This window comes from Opisthocomus hoazin, chromosome 6 (genome assembly GCF_030867145.1).
Source record: "Opisthocomus hoazin isolate bOpiHoa1 chromosome 6, bOpiHoa1.hap1, whole genome shotgun sequence".
NCBI classification, from domain to species: domain Eukaryota; kingdom Metazoa; phylum Chordata; class Aves; order Opisthocomiformes; family Opisthocomidae; genus Opisthocomus; species Opisthocomus hoazin.
In genome coordinates, this window is record NC_134419.1 from 29,562,231 (window position 1) to 29,579,160 (window position 16,930).

Consider the following 16,930-nt stretch of genomic DNA (forward strand, 5'->3'; position numbering starts at 1 on the left):
GGTGGAGACATAGCTGCTATTTTGTTGATGACATCCATTGGGATGTGACGGCACCCATCCTGCCACTTTATTCCCAAAAACTGGATCTCTTGCGCAGGTCCCTTGACTTTACTTCGCTTAATGGCAAAACCGGCTTTCAGAAGGATCTTAACTATTTTCTCCCCTTTCTCAAAAACTTCCTCCGCTGTGTCACCCCATACAATGTCGTCATCGATGTGCTGCAGATGTTCTGGAGCTTCACCCTTTTCCAGTGCAGTCTGGATCAGCCCATGGCAAATGGTGGGACTGTTTCCACCCCTGGGGCAGTCGATTCCAGCTGTACTGGATGCCCCTCCAGGTGAAAGCAAACTGTGGCCTGCACTCTGCTGCCAAAGGGATAGAGAAGAATGCATTAGCGATGTCAATTGTAGCATACCACTTGGCTGCCTTTGACTCCAGCTGATATTGAAGTTCTAGCATGTCTGGCACGGCAGCACTCAGCGGTGGTGTGACTTCATTCAGTCTCCACTCTCCAGTAGATTTGCTCACTGGCCATGCAGGACTATTGAAGGGTGAGCGAGTTTTGCTGATCACTCCTTGACTCTCCAGCTGGCGGATCAGCTGATGAATGGGGAGAAGGGAGTCTCGGTTGGTACGATATTGTCGCTGGTGCACTGCTGTGGTTGCGATCAGCACCTGTTGTTCTTCCACCCTCAGCAACCCCACAACGGAAGGATCCTCCGAGAGACCAGGCAAAATGGACAGCTGTTTTATTTCTTCTGCGTCCAAAGCAGCTATGCCAAAAGCCCACCAATACCCCTTTGGGTCCCTGAAATACCCTCTCCTAAGATTGTCTATACCAAGGATGCATGGAGCCTCGGGGCCAGTTACAATGGGGTGCTTCTCCCACTCCTGCCCAGTGAGGCTCACTTCAGCCTCCAGTACACTCAGCTCTTGGGACCCCCCTGTCACTCCCGAAATGCAAATGGACTCTGACCCTTTGAAATCTGATGGCATTAAAGTACACTGTGCACCAGTGTCCACTAGAGCTTTATACTCTTGTGGATCTGACGTGCCAGGCCACCGAATCCACACCGTCCAATAAACACGGTTGTCCCTTTCCTCCACCTGGCTGGAGGCAGGGCCCCTCTAATCCTGGTCAGAGAATTCGCTGCTCACCTGCTGTAAAAATGACTTGGAGGTCCCCTCCAGAGGATCGGAATCAAGGTCAAACTGCCTGCCTGGTCTAGAGAGCTGGCTGCTAGAAACTGGAGCGGCATTTTTCCTAACAGAATCCCCTTTGGTGATTGTTTTACCTTGCAGTTCACGTACTCATGCCTCTAGACTTGAGGTGGGTTTTCCATCCCACTTCCTCATGTCTCCTCCGTGGTCACGCAGGTAGAACCACAGGGTGCCCCGTGGTGTGTAGCCTCTGTATTCTCTCTCCTGAGCAGAGAAACGCTTGCCCCTAATGGCTGAGATGCTGGCCCATACAGGTGGGGAGTAGGATATATTCTCTTTGATTTGCTGGACCTCCCAGGACAGTTTCTTCACAGCTGAGACAAGGGAGGAAGAGAGACTTTCCTCATATTGCCGGAGTCGGACAGCCACCTCATCCACTGTTGGTGCCTCCTTACCTTTCCAGTTTACAACTGCCAGGGAGTTGGCATATGAGGATGGTGCGCTCCGCACAAACTTCCTCCACATAGATGCTGTGCACTGGACTTCATCTGGGTCTGTGGGTAACTGCTCATCGTCTGGTTCATTATAAACCAGCTCCCGCACAGCTAATTCCCTCAAGTACTGAATACCCCTTTCCATATTGGTCCACTTGCCAGGGTAGTATACAAAATCGTCACTGAAGGGGTACCTCTCCCTTACACTTGACAGAAGTCTCCTCCAGAGGCTGAGGACTTGTTCCTTTTTCCCAATGGCCTTGTCAATGCCCCCTTCCCTGGCCAGGGATCCCAGCTGCTTGGCTTCCTTGCCCTCTAATTCCAAGCTGCTGGCCCCATTATCCCAGCACCGCAGCAGCCAGGTGGCAATGTGCTCGCCTGGGTGGCGGCTGAAATCTTTCCGCATGTCCCGCAGCTCACCCAGGGACAGGGACCGGGTGATGATCTCTGTCTCTATCTCCTGCGATGACCCTGGCTCATCATCATCCCTCCCGGAGCAATCTGCTCTCTTTGCGTCTTTCTTTAGTTTTACAGGGGCGACTGCTACTGGCACAGGTTGGTCATTGGGCTCAGCCGCCATGCCTGCTGCTGGAGCTGGGGCTGGAGCAGCTGCCATGCCAGGCAAACGGGGGCAGACCCTGCAGCTGTGGCAGCGGCAGTGCCAGCTGGGGGGGCTGTGACTGCCTGCTGGGCTGGAGGGGCTGCAGGGCTGGCTGGGGGGGCAGCGCCAGTCGCAATGCCTGCCGCTTTGTTTCCCCCCCCTTCCCCTTTAAGGCAATGAACAGTGTTGAACAGGGCTCGGTAGGTGTGCGCCAGACCCCAGCACATTGTGGTGATCTGTGTCTCTCGAGTTCCCAGGGTGGCAGCACACTTTTCGCAGATATTTTACTAGTTTGTCCGGATTCTGTACTTGTTCAGGGGTGAGTTTCAAAGACACTGGGGGTGCCCACTGCCCTAGACACCTGCCCATGCTGTCCCACACACCCAGCCACTCATAGCCATCCAGCCCCAGGGCAGGTCTCTGCACGATGTTCTTAACTACTTGTTTAACCCTAAACAAAACCTGCAACCCATTCAGGGGGCAGAACAAAAGGAGAGTGCTGGCCTGAGCATCCCACAGGTACTCGAAATTCTCAAAAGCCATAAGGAACAGCCTGAAGGAGAGAGGGGGGGGTGAAAGAGTGGGGGAAGGTATCCCCTCCGGTTTTCCCCACAGATTGGGTTTGATTATTAATAAATTCTAAGACATAGGATCCAAGGTACGGAAATGACCGCAGTGCCACATGCAAATACAAGCCTAATTTCATGCACAGTGATGCTATCATCGTACAGTAGAGCAAAATCATCATCCTGATCCTTTTCCCAGCAATGATGAACAGCACGGCAGTGAACACATATAGCAAATAAGGATTCAAATACCACAGCCACCTGATCAAAGTCAGCAACATTTTTTACTGGTGACTATTTAACTAACACAGTAAATGCATATAAAAAAATTTGACAAAGTCTAAGAAAGCTGTTTTAACACCCTCTGCTCAGCCCTGCTGTTATCCCCGCCCCATGCTTGGGCACCAAATTTAATGTTATGGTTTGGCTGTGGCCAGCAACAAATGCGCCACGCAGCCGCTCCTCCCCCCACCGGAGTGCGGAGGAGACTGGAAAGAAACAGGCAGAAACTGGTGGGTCGGGATTAGGACAGTTTAACAGAACAGCCAGCTAAGGGAACAGGAACAACAACGATACCGATAAGGAGAATGCACAACACAAAACAGCAGAACGCAGAGAGCAACTCTCACCGCCCGCCACACACTCCCGAGCCGCAACTGCCTTTCCGTCACCCGCTCCCCCCAGCCAGAGCCCGGCATGACAGCACACAGTATGGAATACCCTGCTCTGTTTGGCCAGGTGGGGTCAGCCCACCTGGCTGTGTTCCCTCCTGGCTCCTGGTGAAAATTAACCCTGTCCTGGCCAAACTCAGGACACCCTCAAACTTTTTTTTTTTAATCAGTTGTGAATACAACATATACAAGTTATTTTTGAGCAATAATGTAAAATATGGCAAGATATCTGCTGGAAGTTTACAGAGTCCTCATTTCATAAGGGCTATGTAAAATCCTGTGGTCATACACTGAAGTGCTAGTGTTTGGATCCAAAACGGGCTGCTATACTATACAAAACACAATCAGATTGATTTAAGGAAGTGAAGGCATACGCTGGAAGAGCAGGAAGTACGAATTTGAGCAGGCAAATCTCAACACCAACAGCTAAGCAACACTTTTCGCCAAATATTATTAGGTCACATCCTAGTCCCCAAGATTAAATAGCATCAATGTCTTGAAAAGGCAACTTATCTAAGGAAAACTGATCAAGGGCTGCAAGACTGCTCTTTTTGAGCAGGACAGCTCCAGCAGCCTAGTCAGCAGTAACAGACAGACGCTCTCACCCAAGAGATTTTTCTTCAATGAATAAAAAGCAGAGTGTAACACATGAGCTCTCACATCTTTGGGTTTAAGTACAGAAATCTGTTTAACAATGCAGCCATGTTAACAGAATGAAGGGAAGAATGTTGCAAAACAGTAGGAAAACATACACCCGTGGCTTCCCAGCCTCAAAACTTACTTGATCTTTCCAGTTTTATTATATCAGCCATTAAACTCGAACAGGACTTTTTTTCAGGCAGCCAGAATAGGACTGAATGCTATTTGGTCAGCTACTCTAGTTGTTGAAGTGTTTAAGAAATCTACAATATTTAAAGTATTTTTTCTGGTCAGGCAGCTCTCCACTTGAATCAACCAGAATGCTCAGCACACATTTTCCAGGTTTGATGTGGCATATAAAAGCTTTCTTGGAATGAGGACCATGATTAGCACTACTGCTGACCGATGGAGGAAACAGGAAGACCAGTAACATCAATACTACCCATGTTTACCATAGAACTGACTTCACCTGTGTAAATAAATTAAATTACCACAACTTTTTGATATGACTCCACAGCTGCGGAGCTCACTATGAAATTGCAATATGCAGAAACTTGTAATGAGTTAATCAGGGTGGGACCATTACACTCAATTTAACCTAAAGTGCTGAGTAATTTAAATAAGAAAGGGACAGAATCTTGTTTATTTGCATTTCACATACATATTTTAGCTTTGTTACTTTTTATTAAACAGGAGGAAAACAAAGTGATAAATACAGACTTAATAAACAATTAATATGTAATCTTCTATTTAGTATAGCAATCATTCATGCACTGGGTTTTTAACACAACACAGATGCAACTGACATACTGTGTCCTAGGCTTATCCAGGCCACCACCTGTTACCATGGTCTCTACAGATCCACATACTATCCTTGATGACCACTTCTAACATCTGGTGCCCAATTAAGAAAGAAAGCTGAGCCACCATTACTAGCTTTACTATCTGTCCCCCCCCCCACACACACACAAACTGTCCAGCTGTATTGTTGTATAACTGCAACAAACTTGAAGGGAAAAAAAAATTGGGAACATAACAGAGTACATTAAATATTCTGGCCAAGAAGACTCAATGAATCAAAGTGTATGAACCAATTTTTTTTATTTAATATCAGACTGAGTATCTAATTAACATGATTTATTCGGCATACCTTTTCCTGGACAATTCCATCATCATTTGCCAGGGCACATGCAGCACCTGAAGCATCTTGCACTGCCGATGAAAGACCTTCTTTACAAAACACATGCCAAACTGGAAGCCTATTAAAAAAAAAGTCAAATTATTCATTTAAAATGAATAAATGATATTTTAACATTCCCTCAGCTCTGTCTCCCTCAATCTTTTTTCTGTTGTTCCTAGAAGGTGCCTAAAAAACAGTTCATAGACACTCATTTATCAAAACAACTGGAGAACTTAACTAAGAAATTAGTAACAGAAACACTACAAATTTGCTACTTCCAAAAGACAAAAGTATCAGCAAAACAGTTATTGGGACAATACCATGTCACAAAATGGAAGCTGACACAAGTTAAATCACTGCAAGCTAGAAAGAATTTGAATCAACTACATTCTTTGTTATATAGTAACAGCATATCTTTAGCAATGAGTATTACTAAGCAAAAACTAAAGCCACAGATTAAAAACATAAAGCTCCTTATTTCTCTGTACGAATGTAGAGACAAATGGCAAACCAGGTGCTGGCTTCAGCAACAACCTCCACAGGGATTTGTTTTGTACTTTCAATCCTGAATAGTTTTGCTTCTCAGTAGAAATCGATTTATTTCTGTAGAAAAGCAGCCAACATCTATACAAACACTTGCGCCAGAACAGCATCTTTTGCTGCTTATAGTGCATTGCCCCTTCGCATCCTAGATAGCATCCATACAGCAAACAGCCATCAGGCTTGGAGGCCCAAAGGCCAAAGGTCTTCATGCAAACTTCAAATACATCCAGCAAGATACTATGCAAACCGAGCTTCTGGTGGAGTTTTCAACATCATCAGAATCACCTGCCACTTCAACACCAAACACTTTCCTGGGACACACTGTTTACTTGACAGCCAGGTGATCAGTATGACCCCCTGCGAATTTACACAAACATCACGCTGAACCCTGAAAAAAGGGCCTCCCTCCTCCTCAGGGGAGACACATCTACAGAAGATCTTTAAGCACACATGAAATCAGGACAGAAGCTTGCTGAATCCAAAGTTTTGAAAACTAAAACACAGCCTTAACAGTCAGTCATAACAGTAAGAGTACATAACAGTGGGTCAGGATTCACTTACACAACTGGAATCAGTCTAGTGTTTAGAATTTGAATTACTGCCTGAAGATCACCTTTATTGGAAAGTACATGGAGTGTAGATTCCTCCACCAAGGAGGAACCCATGATGCAACCGACCACAGTCAAGTACTAAATTTCTAAAACCTTTTTATACCTATATACACAGACGCATATACATACATACAGACACACACACATAGGGAGCACTGCTTCTGCAGGTTGCAGGCAATCAGGCTTTTGTTGTAGAGCTACAAACCTATTGCTCCTCTTCCACATGAGCAGGGAGCATTAGCAAGCACTAGCGACTCCAAATCCAGCTCTTACCACTAGAAGACAGCGGACAAGGAACTTGTGGGGTCTGATATGGGCAAATAAGGTGTCCCAGGACTGTCTCAGCCCCTCTGCACCTCCGTAATTCTTCGTATCTTTGAGTTAACAGCCTTCCTCTAAACTAAATGGAAGCTCAAGTCAAGCAGACACAACTGCAGTTACTGGAAACTAGATCACTGAATATAAGGGTATGAAAACATTTATAACCACATATTGTAGCAGGTACAAAGTCTCACATCTCAGTTAAGTTGAAAATGAGGTGTATGCATTCTCATGCGTCTTAAATTCCCTCCCATCATGTAGTTACTTGTTTGTATTAATTGCTCCATCCAACCTCTCTCTTATCCTAAGCACAGGATGTACATTTAAGGGACGGGATGAAATGTTACCAGACTTTTAGGGCCTTACTTCCTAGCTCTCCTTTGCGAAAATTAATTATGCAAATACTTCGAGCTATTTATTTTTCTGAACAGTGGTTTCAATCGTTTCACGGAGAAATTTTCTCACATTCTGAATTCCAGTACCTCTGGTCTCTCCTTCCAGCTACAAGAACTCCCTGGTTCTTCATAAAAAAATAGAAGAGAAAGATCAAAAAATAACAGAACATACTGCAGCTCATTCCACCCCTTTATTATATATGCACACAAGTATGTTACTTCCTATTTTGCTTACACTAAGGCGGAGACATTCAGTGAGCTGTACAGAGCAACATTAAGTCCCTTAATGTAGAAAAGGAAAGATATCATTGGCTGTGAATCAGCTTTTCAAAACACAAGATATATTTTCACAACCACATTAATAACTACTTTAGCACTCAGTCACAAAAAGCACTTGGCACAAGAGGCACACATTTCTTGCCTTAATAAATTGATCATGCTTTATCAGAGCATGAATGCAGCTTTCAGAAGAATGCAGTTTGACAGCTCATAGATTTAAGCTGTTCTGACATAACCTGTGTCCAATATCTGCTTTGTTTATTTTCAGTAATTCTTCTTGGTCTACTCCCCAACTCAAACATGATACTTCACGTCTCCCACAAGCCCTCCAAACAAGGGAGGGGACTGAATTCCTTCTCTACACATGTGCATGCATGCGCCCCCAGGAAAACCCGTGCCCCGCTGCCACAGAGGATGCAGCAGGCAGGACGTATCATTCAGCTGCTGCCAACCAGCTCCAACAGAGCATTAAGAACACAGACCCACAGAACGGGAGGCCATGTGAGACCAGCTGTTCTGTGAGAAGTCAAACCAATCACCTTCTTGGGACCACCGTTACTCCTTTTTTCTTGTCTTTCAGCATTCTGTGTATTCATTCAACGAGCTTCTTTAGCCGCAGGCCGATGATACAGCTTGTAATACAAAAATTCCCAAATGGCCTAGCACCTCTGTTAAGCACTTCTCTATGTGCAGAAAGACAACAAACATGAAAATCTAAGTGCTAATTTAGAGAACAGAAATCCCCTGAGTTTAGTAAACTTGCACCGTACATCCAGTGACAGCACGGCAGCCTCTGCATATATTAACAGATTCTTGCCTCTCTTATAATAGAGTAGTATTTTAATGCTGACTTAGAAGCAAGCGGATCTAATACCCAAATAATACTGGAGATTAGTCACTAGATATACTGTCTCACATACAAGGTACATCTTCAAGCAATATAACAGTGCAAAAATACTTCAAGAGATTGTTCCAAACACATGACCAACAGTTAGTGACTTACACGGATACAGAAGTTTTCAATAGTTCCATTTTCACTAAGTATTACTCAAAACAGCAGTTGTTATTAAATCTCACAAAGAACAAAGAAACTTAAGCATGAGTCTTTTAGTATCATCATTAATGCAGTTTAAAAGCTATTTTCTCTAATACGCCATGAATCTTCCAGCTTGATACGCACAAACCCAAAAGCAAAAGTTGCAAGCCCAGACACAGACTTGTAGGGGGGAGGATCTTTACTCTTCACAGGGCAGGCACACACCGTGGTTCTCTACTGAAGCAGAAAGCCTGCTTACGCCTGACTGGTACAGTACATTTATTGCTATACAGTTAGCTATGGTCTACTGATGGCTGCTAGGCCTTCCAAAAGGAAAGCACTGAAATTCAAAAGTGCAGGTGGTTTTGGAATTGCAGTGCAGCTCTCGTGTGAAAGACTGTCCAGTTCTAATTTGGCTCAAACTCTTTAAGTAATTGTGAAGGAGGCTGCAGAAGACTATCAGAGATAGTGAAGCTATTGATAACTGTTTTGACAAGCATAAAAATCAAGTAGTAAGTAAACAACTGGTAAGAAAAATTGAACATACAAATTACAGCTGACAAAAATACCCAAATTATCAAAATATGAACCCACTTTTCCACAATCTGATCTTCCCATAGAAAAACAGCCTCAGCTTTCCTTTCCAAAGACTTCATACAAAACCACTAACACTCATACAAGATTCAATTCAAACACATCTGTCCTCTGAATGATTCAAGAGTTTTCTTCAGTTCTCCCCAGATGAGACCTATTTCTGGACACTGCAGACTGAAACAGTTCAAAACAGTTTACAGTTGACACCTGCGAGATGGGAGTAATTTTAAGCAAAGGGAAAACAAAAGGAAGCTGTCACCAGCGCACCGATTACCAAGCCCTCTTCAAATGCACAGGGAACCGTCTCTCTCCAAGAGAATCGCTGACATTTTCTGCGCCTCTCAGAGGGCTGCATTACCACCAGGTGCAGACGTGCCAATGCCCCACAGCTAAGAGGGAGAATGAAGCTGTCATGGTCCCCTCCTTGTGACATTCCTCTACCGAAAATATTCATAGAATCAGTTCAGAATCGGCCTGTGCAAGGGAAAGAGGGCGAGTTTTGGACCTGGCAGGGGGAAGAGAGCTGGCAGAGCGTATGAAAGGCGAAGAGGTGCCTATATGTTGGTTTTAAAGCTTACCTTCCTGATTACAGAATAATTTATTTTGGATTAATCAGTTAATAAATGAGAGAAGTTGTGAAAGGGCAAGGAAAGCAGGAAAATATCTTTCGCTTTGAACAAATTCTACAGGTCTGTGACTGCTACCTTTAGTCTAACTGTCAAAGAGGAAAAAAGAACCGGGAGCTCAGCAGATCCAGAACTGACTCTGGAATCAGCAGTAACCTGCCTTCCAGCCACTGGTAATGCAGAAAAAACAGCAAAACGAGGGAACTCTCACCCTCTCCGCAGTAACTTCATGGAATCCATCTTGCTCTCAGAACCGTCCAGCAAGAGGGACCTGCATTTAAAAGGGCCTGCAGAAAGAAGTAATTATCTCAGAAAATGGAGACTGGGCTCTTAGGACAGGGACATTATTTCAATCAGAGGAGGAAAGCTGTTTGTAAAGCTTTAGCACAACCTCCCCAGACACAACACTCATTTCTGCACTTGAAGTGGAAGTAAGTGTTGATAAACACATTGAAAAACTGTTACTCTCCCTTAATGCTGCTTAAGATAAAAAAACAAAACAAAACCACATACCACTCATTTAATAGCCATTTATTACCACAGAAGAGCAGCACGCATTACTAAGATAATTTTAAAAGTTATGATGGGTCTTTAAGAGAGAAAAAAGCTGAAGACTAGATCTACAGACCTAGACTAAGCAAGGATGCTGCTGGCAAGGCACTGATACCATCTCATTTCCTACCACTATGCACTGACTTGATTCATGTGCTAAAAAAAATTCGAAACAACTGAAATTGGAGCTTTTTTGCAAAGCCTTTCCCAACTCTGTTGTATTTTGCAGTTATTTTAGGTTTTTAATATCTTGCCCACTCTTTGCAAAGAATGTGCTCCCCAGACTGTCTCCTAACTGTAACACTACACAAAAACCAGAGTTACTCTACATATTCAGAAGAGCCCAACACAAAGATACTTCTGACAATACTGAATTTCATAGCTTCAGACAATGAGATTCCAACCATCAGTTTAAAATACAGCTTTTAGCATTTAAAATGCTTAGCACGCAAAGACTGCAAAACAAGGTCACAGCTGCACCATATACTTTATCAGATTTCAACTGATTTACTGCCTGAAGGAGTAGTCCTGCATCCCACTCTCAACCACACATTTCTCTGCACTCCCTGATGCGATCTTGAGATTGTGGACACACACCGGTAACTTCTGAGGGGGGGAAAGCTTTGAGCTACTGTACACTCAGACACAAAAATCCAAGCAGATAGAGGGAGAGCATACCATCTATCCATGACTGTCCACTGTTGTCTTAACAACAGTAATCAAGGCCAAGGACTAACAGTGGAAAACCTCTTAATTCCTTTCTTACAGGACTACCAATATTTCTCATCCTTTCCTAGAAAAGGCCACCGAGATAGCCGCCACCTTCACAGCACTGTTATTGTGTATTGTTTGGATACAGTGCCCATAATAGACAACAGCCGATATTAGATGCATGCTAAGAAGTAATACTGAAACACACACCTCTCGCTCCTTTCCTGAAAGCAGTGTCCAGGTACCCTATTTCAGGCACTTAAAGCAAGTCACAAAGCCCAGCCTTCAAAAGGTGTCCATCTAGAACAGGCAGTTCCTAGCAACTCTTGGTAACAGACTTCTGTAACACTGCACTGAAGACTGCAGGTTAAGAGAATCCCCTTGTGTTGCCAAACTCTAGTTTTTATCTTTAAGGCAAGAGTTTCAGGAAAAGAACACATTCTGGAAAAATATAATAAAGCCTGATACTGACCACAAAGACTACAGGAAAATACCAGAACAGCCATGAACTGTGATTAAACTTTAAGGCCTTTAGAGTCTGCAGTAACTTACAAATCTTTGAAGATTTCCCTCATCACTTAAATTCATCAACTTGCCTACCCAGGCACGATACTGCAACAGTAAGCTCAGAATCACCATCAGCTGCTCTGCACCAGCTCTCCATGCTTAAAACTCACCATAAACACAACACAGCTTAACACAATGCCAAGGAGTGAAACTTTAGCATAAATATGGCAACAGGAATTTTGGCCTAGATCACTGTAAAGCTGCTATCAGCTAACTCCCTGACATTTTAGAATGTATTTTTAATACACTTCTTACCTTTCAAGGACTTCAACGGTATCTTCATTGCCATTCCAAAATTCACCCAACACAAGAAGTTTCCTCTGAGCCTCTAATCTAATTTCGAACTGCTGGAACCTTTTACTGATGTTCCAATCCAACTTAAACAATTTGTACCAGTATTTTCACCCACCTGAGTAAAAATTCTTTGCACTAGTTTTGGCATCAGTCTGTCTGTTAGACCAGCTCAGTATTTTCACCAAGAATTACACACAAGCTTTTGGAGTCGCAGTTCTATGTCACTCAGTCGGAAGTTCTCACGTTCAGAAACACCGCCCTCTTCAGGCAGAGGGCTGTAGCACCTCCAAGCGCTAACTTTAAAAGACGTTGTACACCCTCCCCGTGAAAGAAGCACAGACTCCACCAAAAGCTAGATTAGTAATGAACATTCAAGACAAGCAAAGCAAAAAATGCCAAGAAGTATTCTGTAAAATACTCAGAGTGATAAGAACATTAAAGTGAAGAAGAACTAATAACAGGGTAGAGACAGACATTTCAGAAAAAGCTGAAATTAAGCGCTCAAGTGAGGCACATCCAATTGCCACAGGCAGGGTCCTACACATCAACACAACCACCTCATGAGGGGGTACATGCCACTTGGGTACACCACTTGCATAACAAACAAACAAATTTGAAGTTTCTAGGACAAATATTTTAGAAGATACTGCATGAAAGCACTCCACTGATTTTCAATTTATTTTACAAGGTAAATATTCAATAACTGATTGAGCCAAGCATTTCTTTTGCAGAAGACTACCAGAGCCTCTGCTTGCAAACAGCACCTTCAACTTGAGCAGGCTATAACTCAGGCAGGCTCATATTTGATTTTTCAGAGTCTGACAGTTCCAAAGCAGTTGTTGTCCCAACTTTAATTACAGGGCAAAGACGCTTCCAAACAAGATACTCCATACCTGGGAACATAATCTTCATTCTGAAATCTCATGTCTGGAACAAAAGTTTTGACTATATAAACAGTGCCCAAATCACTTCATTTCTTCCTGCCATAAAACATACACACAGAGTGCTTTATCTAGTGTTGGCCTTCTGGAGATATTTAAGCAACTACACTAGAGGAGAATCACCAGCTAAAATTCCAAGTCCCCGTACAAGCAAGTTACACTAGCAGTTCTACCCAGATCATCAGGGCAGTCTCCTGTAAACATTTTACTCTGCTGAAAAGAGGATTCCTGTGAGAAGAGGTGTGTTACACTGGACCACAAGCCTCTGTTATTAACAGATGCAAGCTCAAGGTCAGATTATTAACAGATGCAAGCCAAGAGTCAGGGCCAATAAATGTTCAATTAGCAAAACCTCTACTTCTGTGACCTCTAATCTGGTTTGTGTAGCTTGTGCCTGTGCAGGACAGGAGTGGCAAAATAAACACTACTGATGTTATCATACTGCCAATATAGCACTGTTTTTTCAGAGCTCTTCTTGCATTACAGAAGCTCTAAACCAGCCCACCTTCAAAAATGTAGAAGACTAATGCAAACCAAAACAAGAAATATTTTCTCTCATTAAAATTCACATAAAACTTCACAGTTAACATTATAGGGAAGAATACAAAGCAATATCCAAATCTTCCACCTTCCGATGGGCTTGTATCTAGGCATTATTCCTGGCTACGCCACTGACCCAGTCTGACCTTTACAATTTTTAGGGTACGCTCGCATTACGGATTTCGGAGTCAGAGCTGCTGGACTAGGGGTTTTCTATGAGGAACAGCACATCCTGCTGCCCAGTCACTCTGATACACGCCTTACTTCACTGATGCAGCATACTCACCCATATAACTACAACCAAAGAATCCTCATGTGCACATGCACTTAGTCCCCACCCTCCTTTTACTCAGAGTTGTAACACCAAGGATGATAAAAGAGTTCATAAAAGCTAAGTAGATCAGGATGTGCAAAGCACTTTCTGGAATAGAATGAATCACAGAAAGACACATCAGTGCATGCATGATTTCTTTATTAAACTCGTAGCTAGCACTTTGAAACTGCAGCTTATGGCAGGCAAAAGCAGATGTCAGAACAATTTATACAGGTTACTGTTCAAACAACTGTCACAGTTTGTCTCAATTCAGGTAGTACTGGAATCCCTTTAAGCTTCTAAATCTACTTCACCTATTCAGCTCTGCATATTGTCAAACTATGAAGCACTACAAGTTATAAAAGTATTTTTTTGCATTATGATCATCCACACAAAGGGATTAACTGAAGCATGAAAAAAAAAATCTTTGTAGACTCAGGACAACAGGAGTCATGTGTCACGTACAGTCAAAGCTCCAGTCTGCACAGATGCGTATTATTTTTAGAGCACTACATTCCTAAGCCTTACCTCCATCAAAAGTATTTCTCTAAAACCATGCAGCCACCCCACTCCTTTGAACTACTTGGAACAACCTGGCTGGCTCAGGTTTGTCAGGGAGCTGTGTTTGTTCCATGCACACTTTGCTTCAGAAAGCCTCAAGTACCAATAACTCTCTGACCCTGCACTCCCAAAGAGCACCACGTTGCCTTTATTGAAAAGGCACCGGCTAACAAACCCCTAAACTCAAACTTCTGGGGGTTTTTGTGCATTTCCTCATACACAGTCGCATTTCTAACTTACAGGATGAGATCTTTTTAAACAGTTTCCAGTTAAACTGTTAAATCAACCTTTTTTTCCCTCCCTTTGATTTTTATCAATTGATATTTCTCTATTGGCCCAACTGCTTTAGACAAGCTTTAAAATGCATGGTGGGAGATAAAAAACCTTCCTATTTTAAGCTTAAATTTCATCAGACAAAAGCAAATGTCTATCCAGAAATAAAACAACGTCCAAGTTTAAAAAAAAAGATGATAGTAGTACTTAGAGCCCAAGTAGCCCATACAGTATTCTTTCAGCAATTCTCTTTTGTCTTGTGTTTTTCCCCCTGCTTTTTTGTTTTCAATTTGATCATCTGTTGACCACTACTTTCATCTGTAAGAAAAGAGCCTCTCCCTTGAAGATTACATTTCAAGACAACTATATTTAAAAAGTCAACATCTATAACACAAAGCCTTCCATTTACTATTTAAAGTTCCTTAACTGCTTATGTGAACAAAGTTGCTGATTTTCTTTTTAGGAAAAGGTTAAATACATCACAACTTTTCACGTTACACAGTCCAGCAACAAGACAGTTATTAATAGACTTCAAGATATTCCAATGACACATCTGACATGGCTACTGAAATCAAAGCAAGCCACAACACCAATCCGCAAACAGAGGATTTAAAATTCTCTAATGTGAATTTATGCTTGGACAACAGAGACTGGGGAACTAGAGTCATACCAGTCCCAATATCTAAACTAACCTACCAGCTCTTTAATCTCATGCAGCCAGACTGAGCAGGGTGAACACACAGTCTGAATTTTTTTTTTCTTCACTTTTTATAAATAGTAAAACGTTTGGCATACTCTAGCATAAGCCCTGAGATCAGTTAAGACACTGCTTGGAAGACTATGAAAAAAAACTCGACTCAGTTTTTCTGCTAAATGTACCAAAGACAAACACAGAAGTTGACCATGCCTTACAGAACAAGTACGTTATTTCAACAAGTTAGTTGAAGATGATATTCCTTTATCAATACAGACTAGGTGAGCTTTTTCTTAAACCAAACGATTTCTTTAAAATAGCAGAGTAAGAACACACCAACAAACAACTACTCTGACGACCTATATATCACTAAGCCAAGAATACCTTTGTTCACAAATCACCTCAAGGCAGAAACAGGTTACCAGCCATCAAGACAAAGTTAAGAAAAAAACAAAAACTGTTTTCCTAATACGAATCCCAACAAGTAGTACCTTCCGTGAGAAAAAACTTCAATGTCCAACAAGCAAAAAAAAAAAAACTGTCTGGAGAGAGTTCAGTCAGGTTCACAGCTCAGTTAACCTACATGGCTAGGAGCTTTTTCTTTTAAAATTTTGCTCAACATAAACACGGCAATACAGTTTTCAAGCACTTTTTGGACTTGCTGTCTTGTCTCCTACAAATAAAAACGCGGTGACACGAACCAAATTTTCTCCAGGACGGTCCAAACCCGGTAAGGCAAGGGGCAGTGCCAGATTTGGAGCTGATTCTGTACAGATGCCTGGATTCCCCCTTCTTCATCCAGCTGGAACCAACTGTGAGGCAATCCAGAACTTCAAGACTACTTCAATGCTTTCTTAACTAGGCTATTTACACAATTTACAGGAAACATATTAAAACAATACACCAGATACACAATTATCTCTAACAGCTGCTGCTGTTCAGTTCTCAGCATCTACAGTTTGCTGTTCAGCCTGGCTAGCGTTTCTCAAACTGTGAGTCACGGAGTCCAAAGGTGGCCAGAGTTCAAGCAGCTCAGGACTTAGCACACGGAAAGACACTCTCCTAACATTCGTGTCCTAATAAACGCCACGTTTTAAGGAAATTTGAAAACAAAGTAAACAGAAGATGCTGGAACGAGGTGGAGCTAAGGTGATCACTATCAAAAACATTCTCGAAGACAAAACCAACGCAAGAAAACAAGAGGGCTCGCTGGCTTCAGGCTACCGCGACCCCAGCCAGCCACAGCAAAACCCGTCAGAGGACACAGACAGAGCTCAACCTGAAACCGGAAAGTTAAAAGCACAGAAGGGCTCCGAGTAACGCGGAGCCTCAGAGAATCAAACCGCCCCCCCCCCCAACACCACCCAACAGCCCGGGGCTGCCGAGGGGAAGCACCCTGCCCCCTCCCCACCCCCAGCAGCGGCACTGCCTCCACTGCCGGCCCTCAGGGCCACGGCCCCCCCCCCGCCCCAGGTCTCACCAGAGCACGGCGCAGAGGAAGAGGCAGGAGCCCAGGGCCAGCAGCCGGCGCGGCGGCTCCCTCATCGTCTCCCCGGTCTGCCTGCCGCGGCGGCGGAGAGGCGGCGCATCCTCCCCGGCGGTGGGAGAAGGGCGGGGGGCGGCGGCGGGGCCCGCTGAGGAGAAGCGGCCGTCGGAGTGGGGCCTCCCCGGCGTGAGGCGGCGCGAGCGCAGCCCTTACCGCCCGCCGGACCGGGGCTCTCCCCGCCCCCCTCCCCGCTCCTTAGCGCCTCACGCGCTGAGCTGGAA

The 16,930-nt window shown here is 43.8% G+C and overlaps 1 protein-coding gene across 4 annotated transcripts in view; it reads right to left on the reverse strand.

The window, feature by feature from the left end:
- The window catches only part of SUCO (SUN domain containing ossification factor), a 48,133-nt gene extending 31,203 nt beyond the window's left edge, over positions 1–16,930 (reverse strand). For all 4 annotated transcript variants that reach the window (XM_075422421.1, XM_075422420.1, XM_075422419.1 and 1 more), the window contains exons 1-2: positions 16,644–16,930; positions 5,283–5,391 (exon numbers count right to left, since the gene is read on the reverse strand). In XM_075422421.1, coding sequence (XP_075278536.1) covers positions 5,283–5,391; positions 16,644–16,708 — 174 coding nt within the window. In that variant the 5' untranslated portion in view covers positions 16,709–16,930. The remainder of the gene's footprint in view (positions 1–5,282; positions 5,392–16,643) is intronic.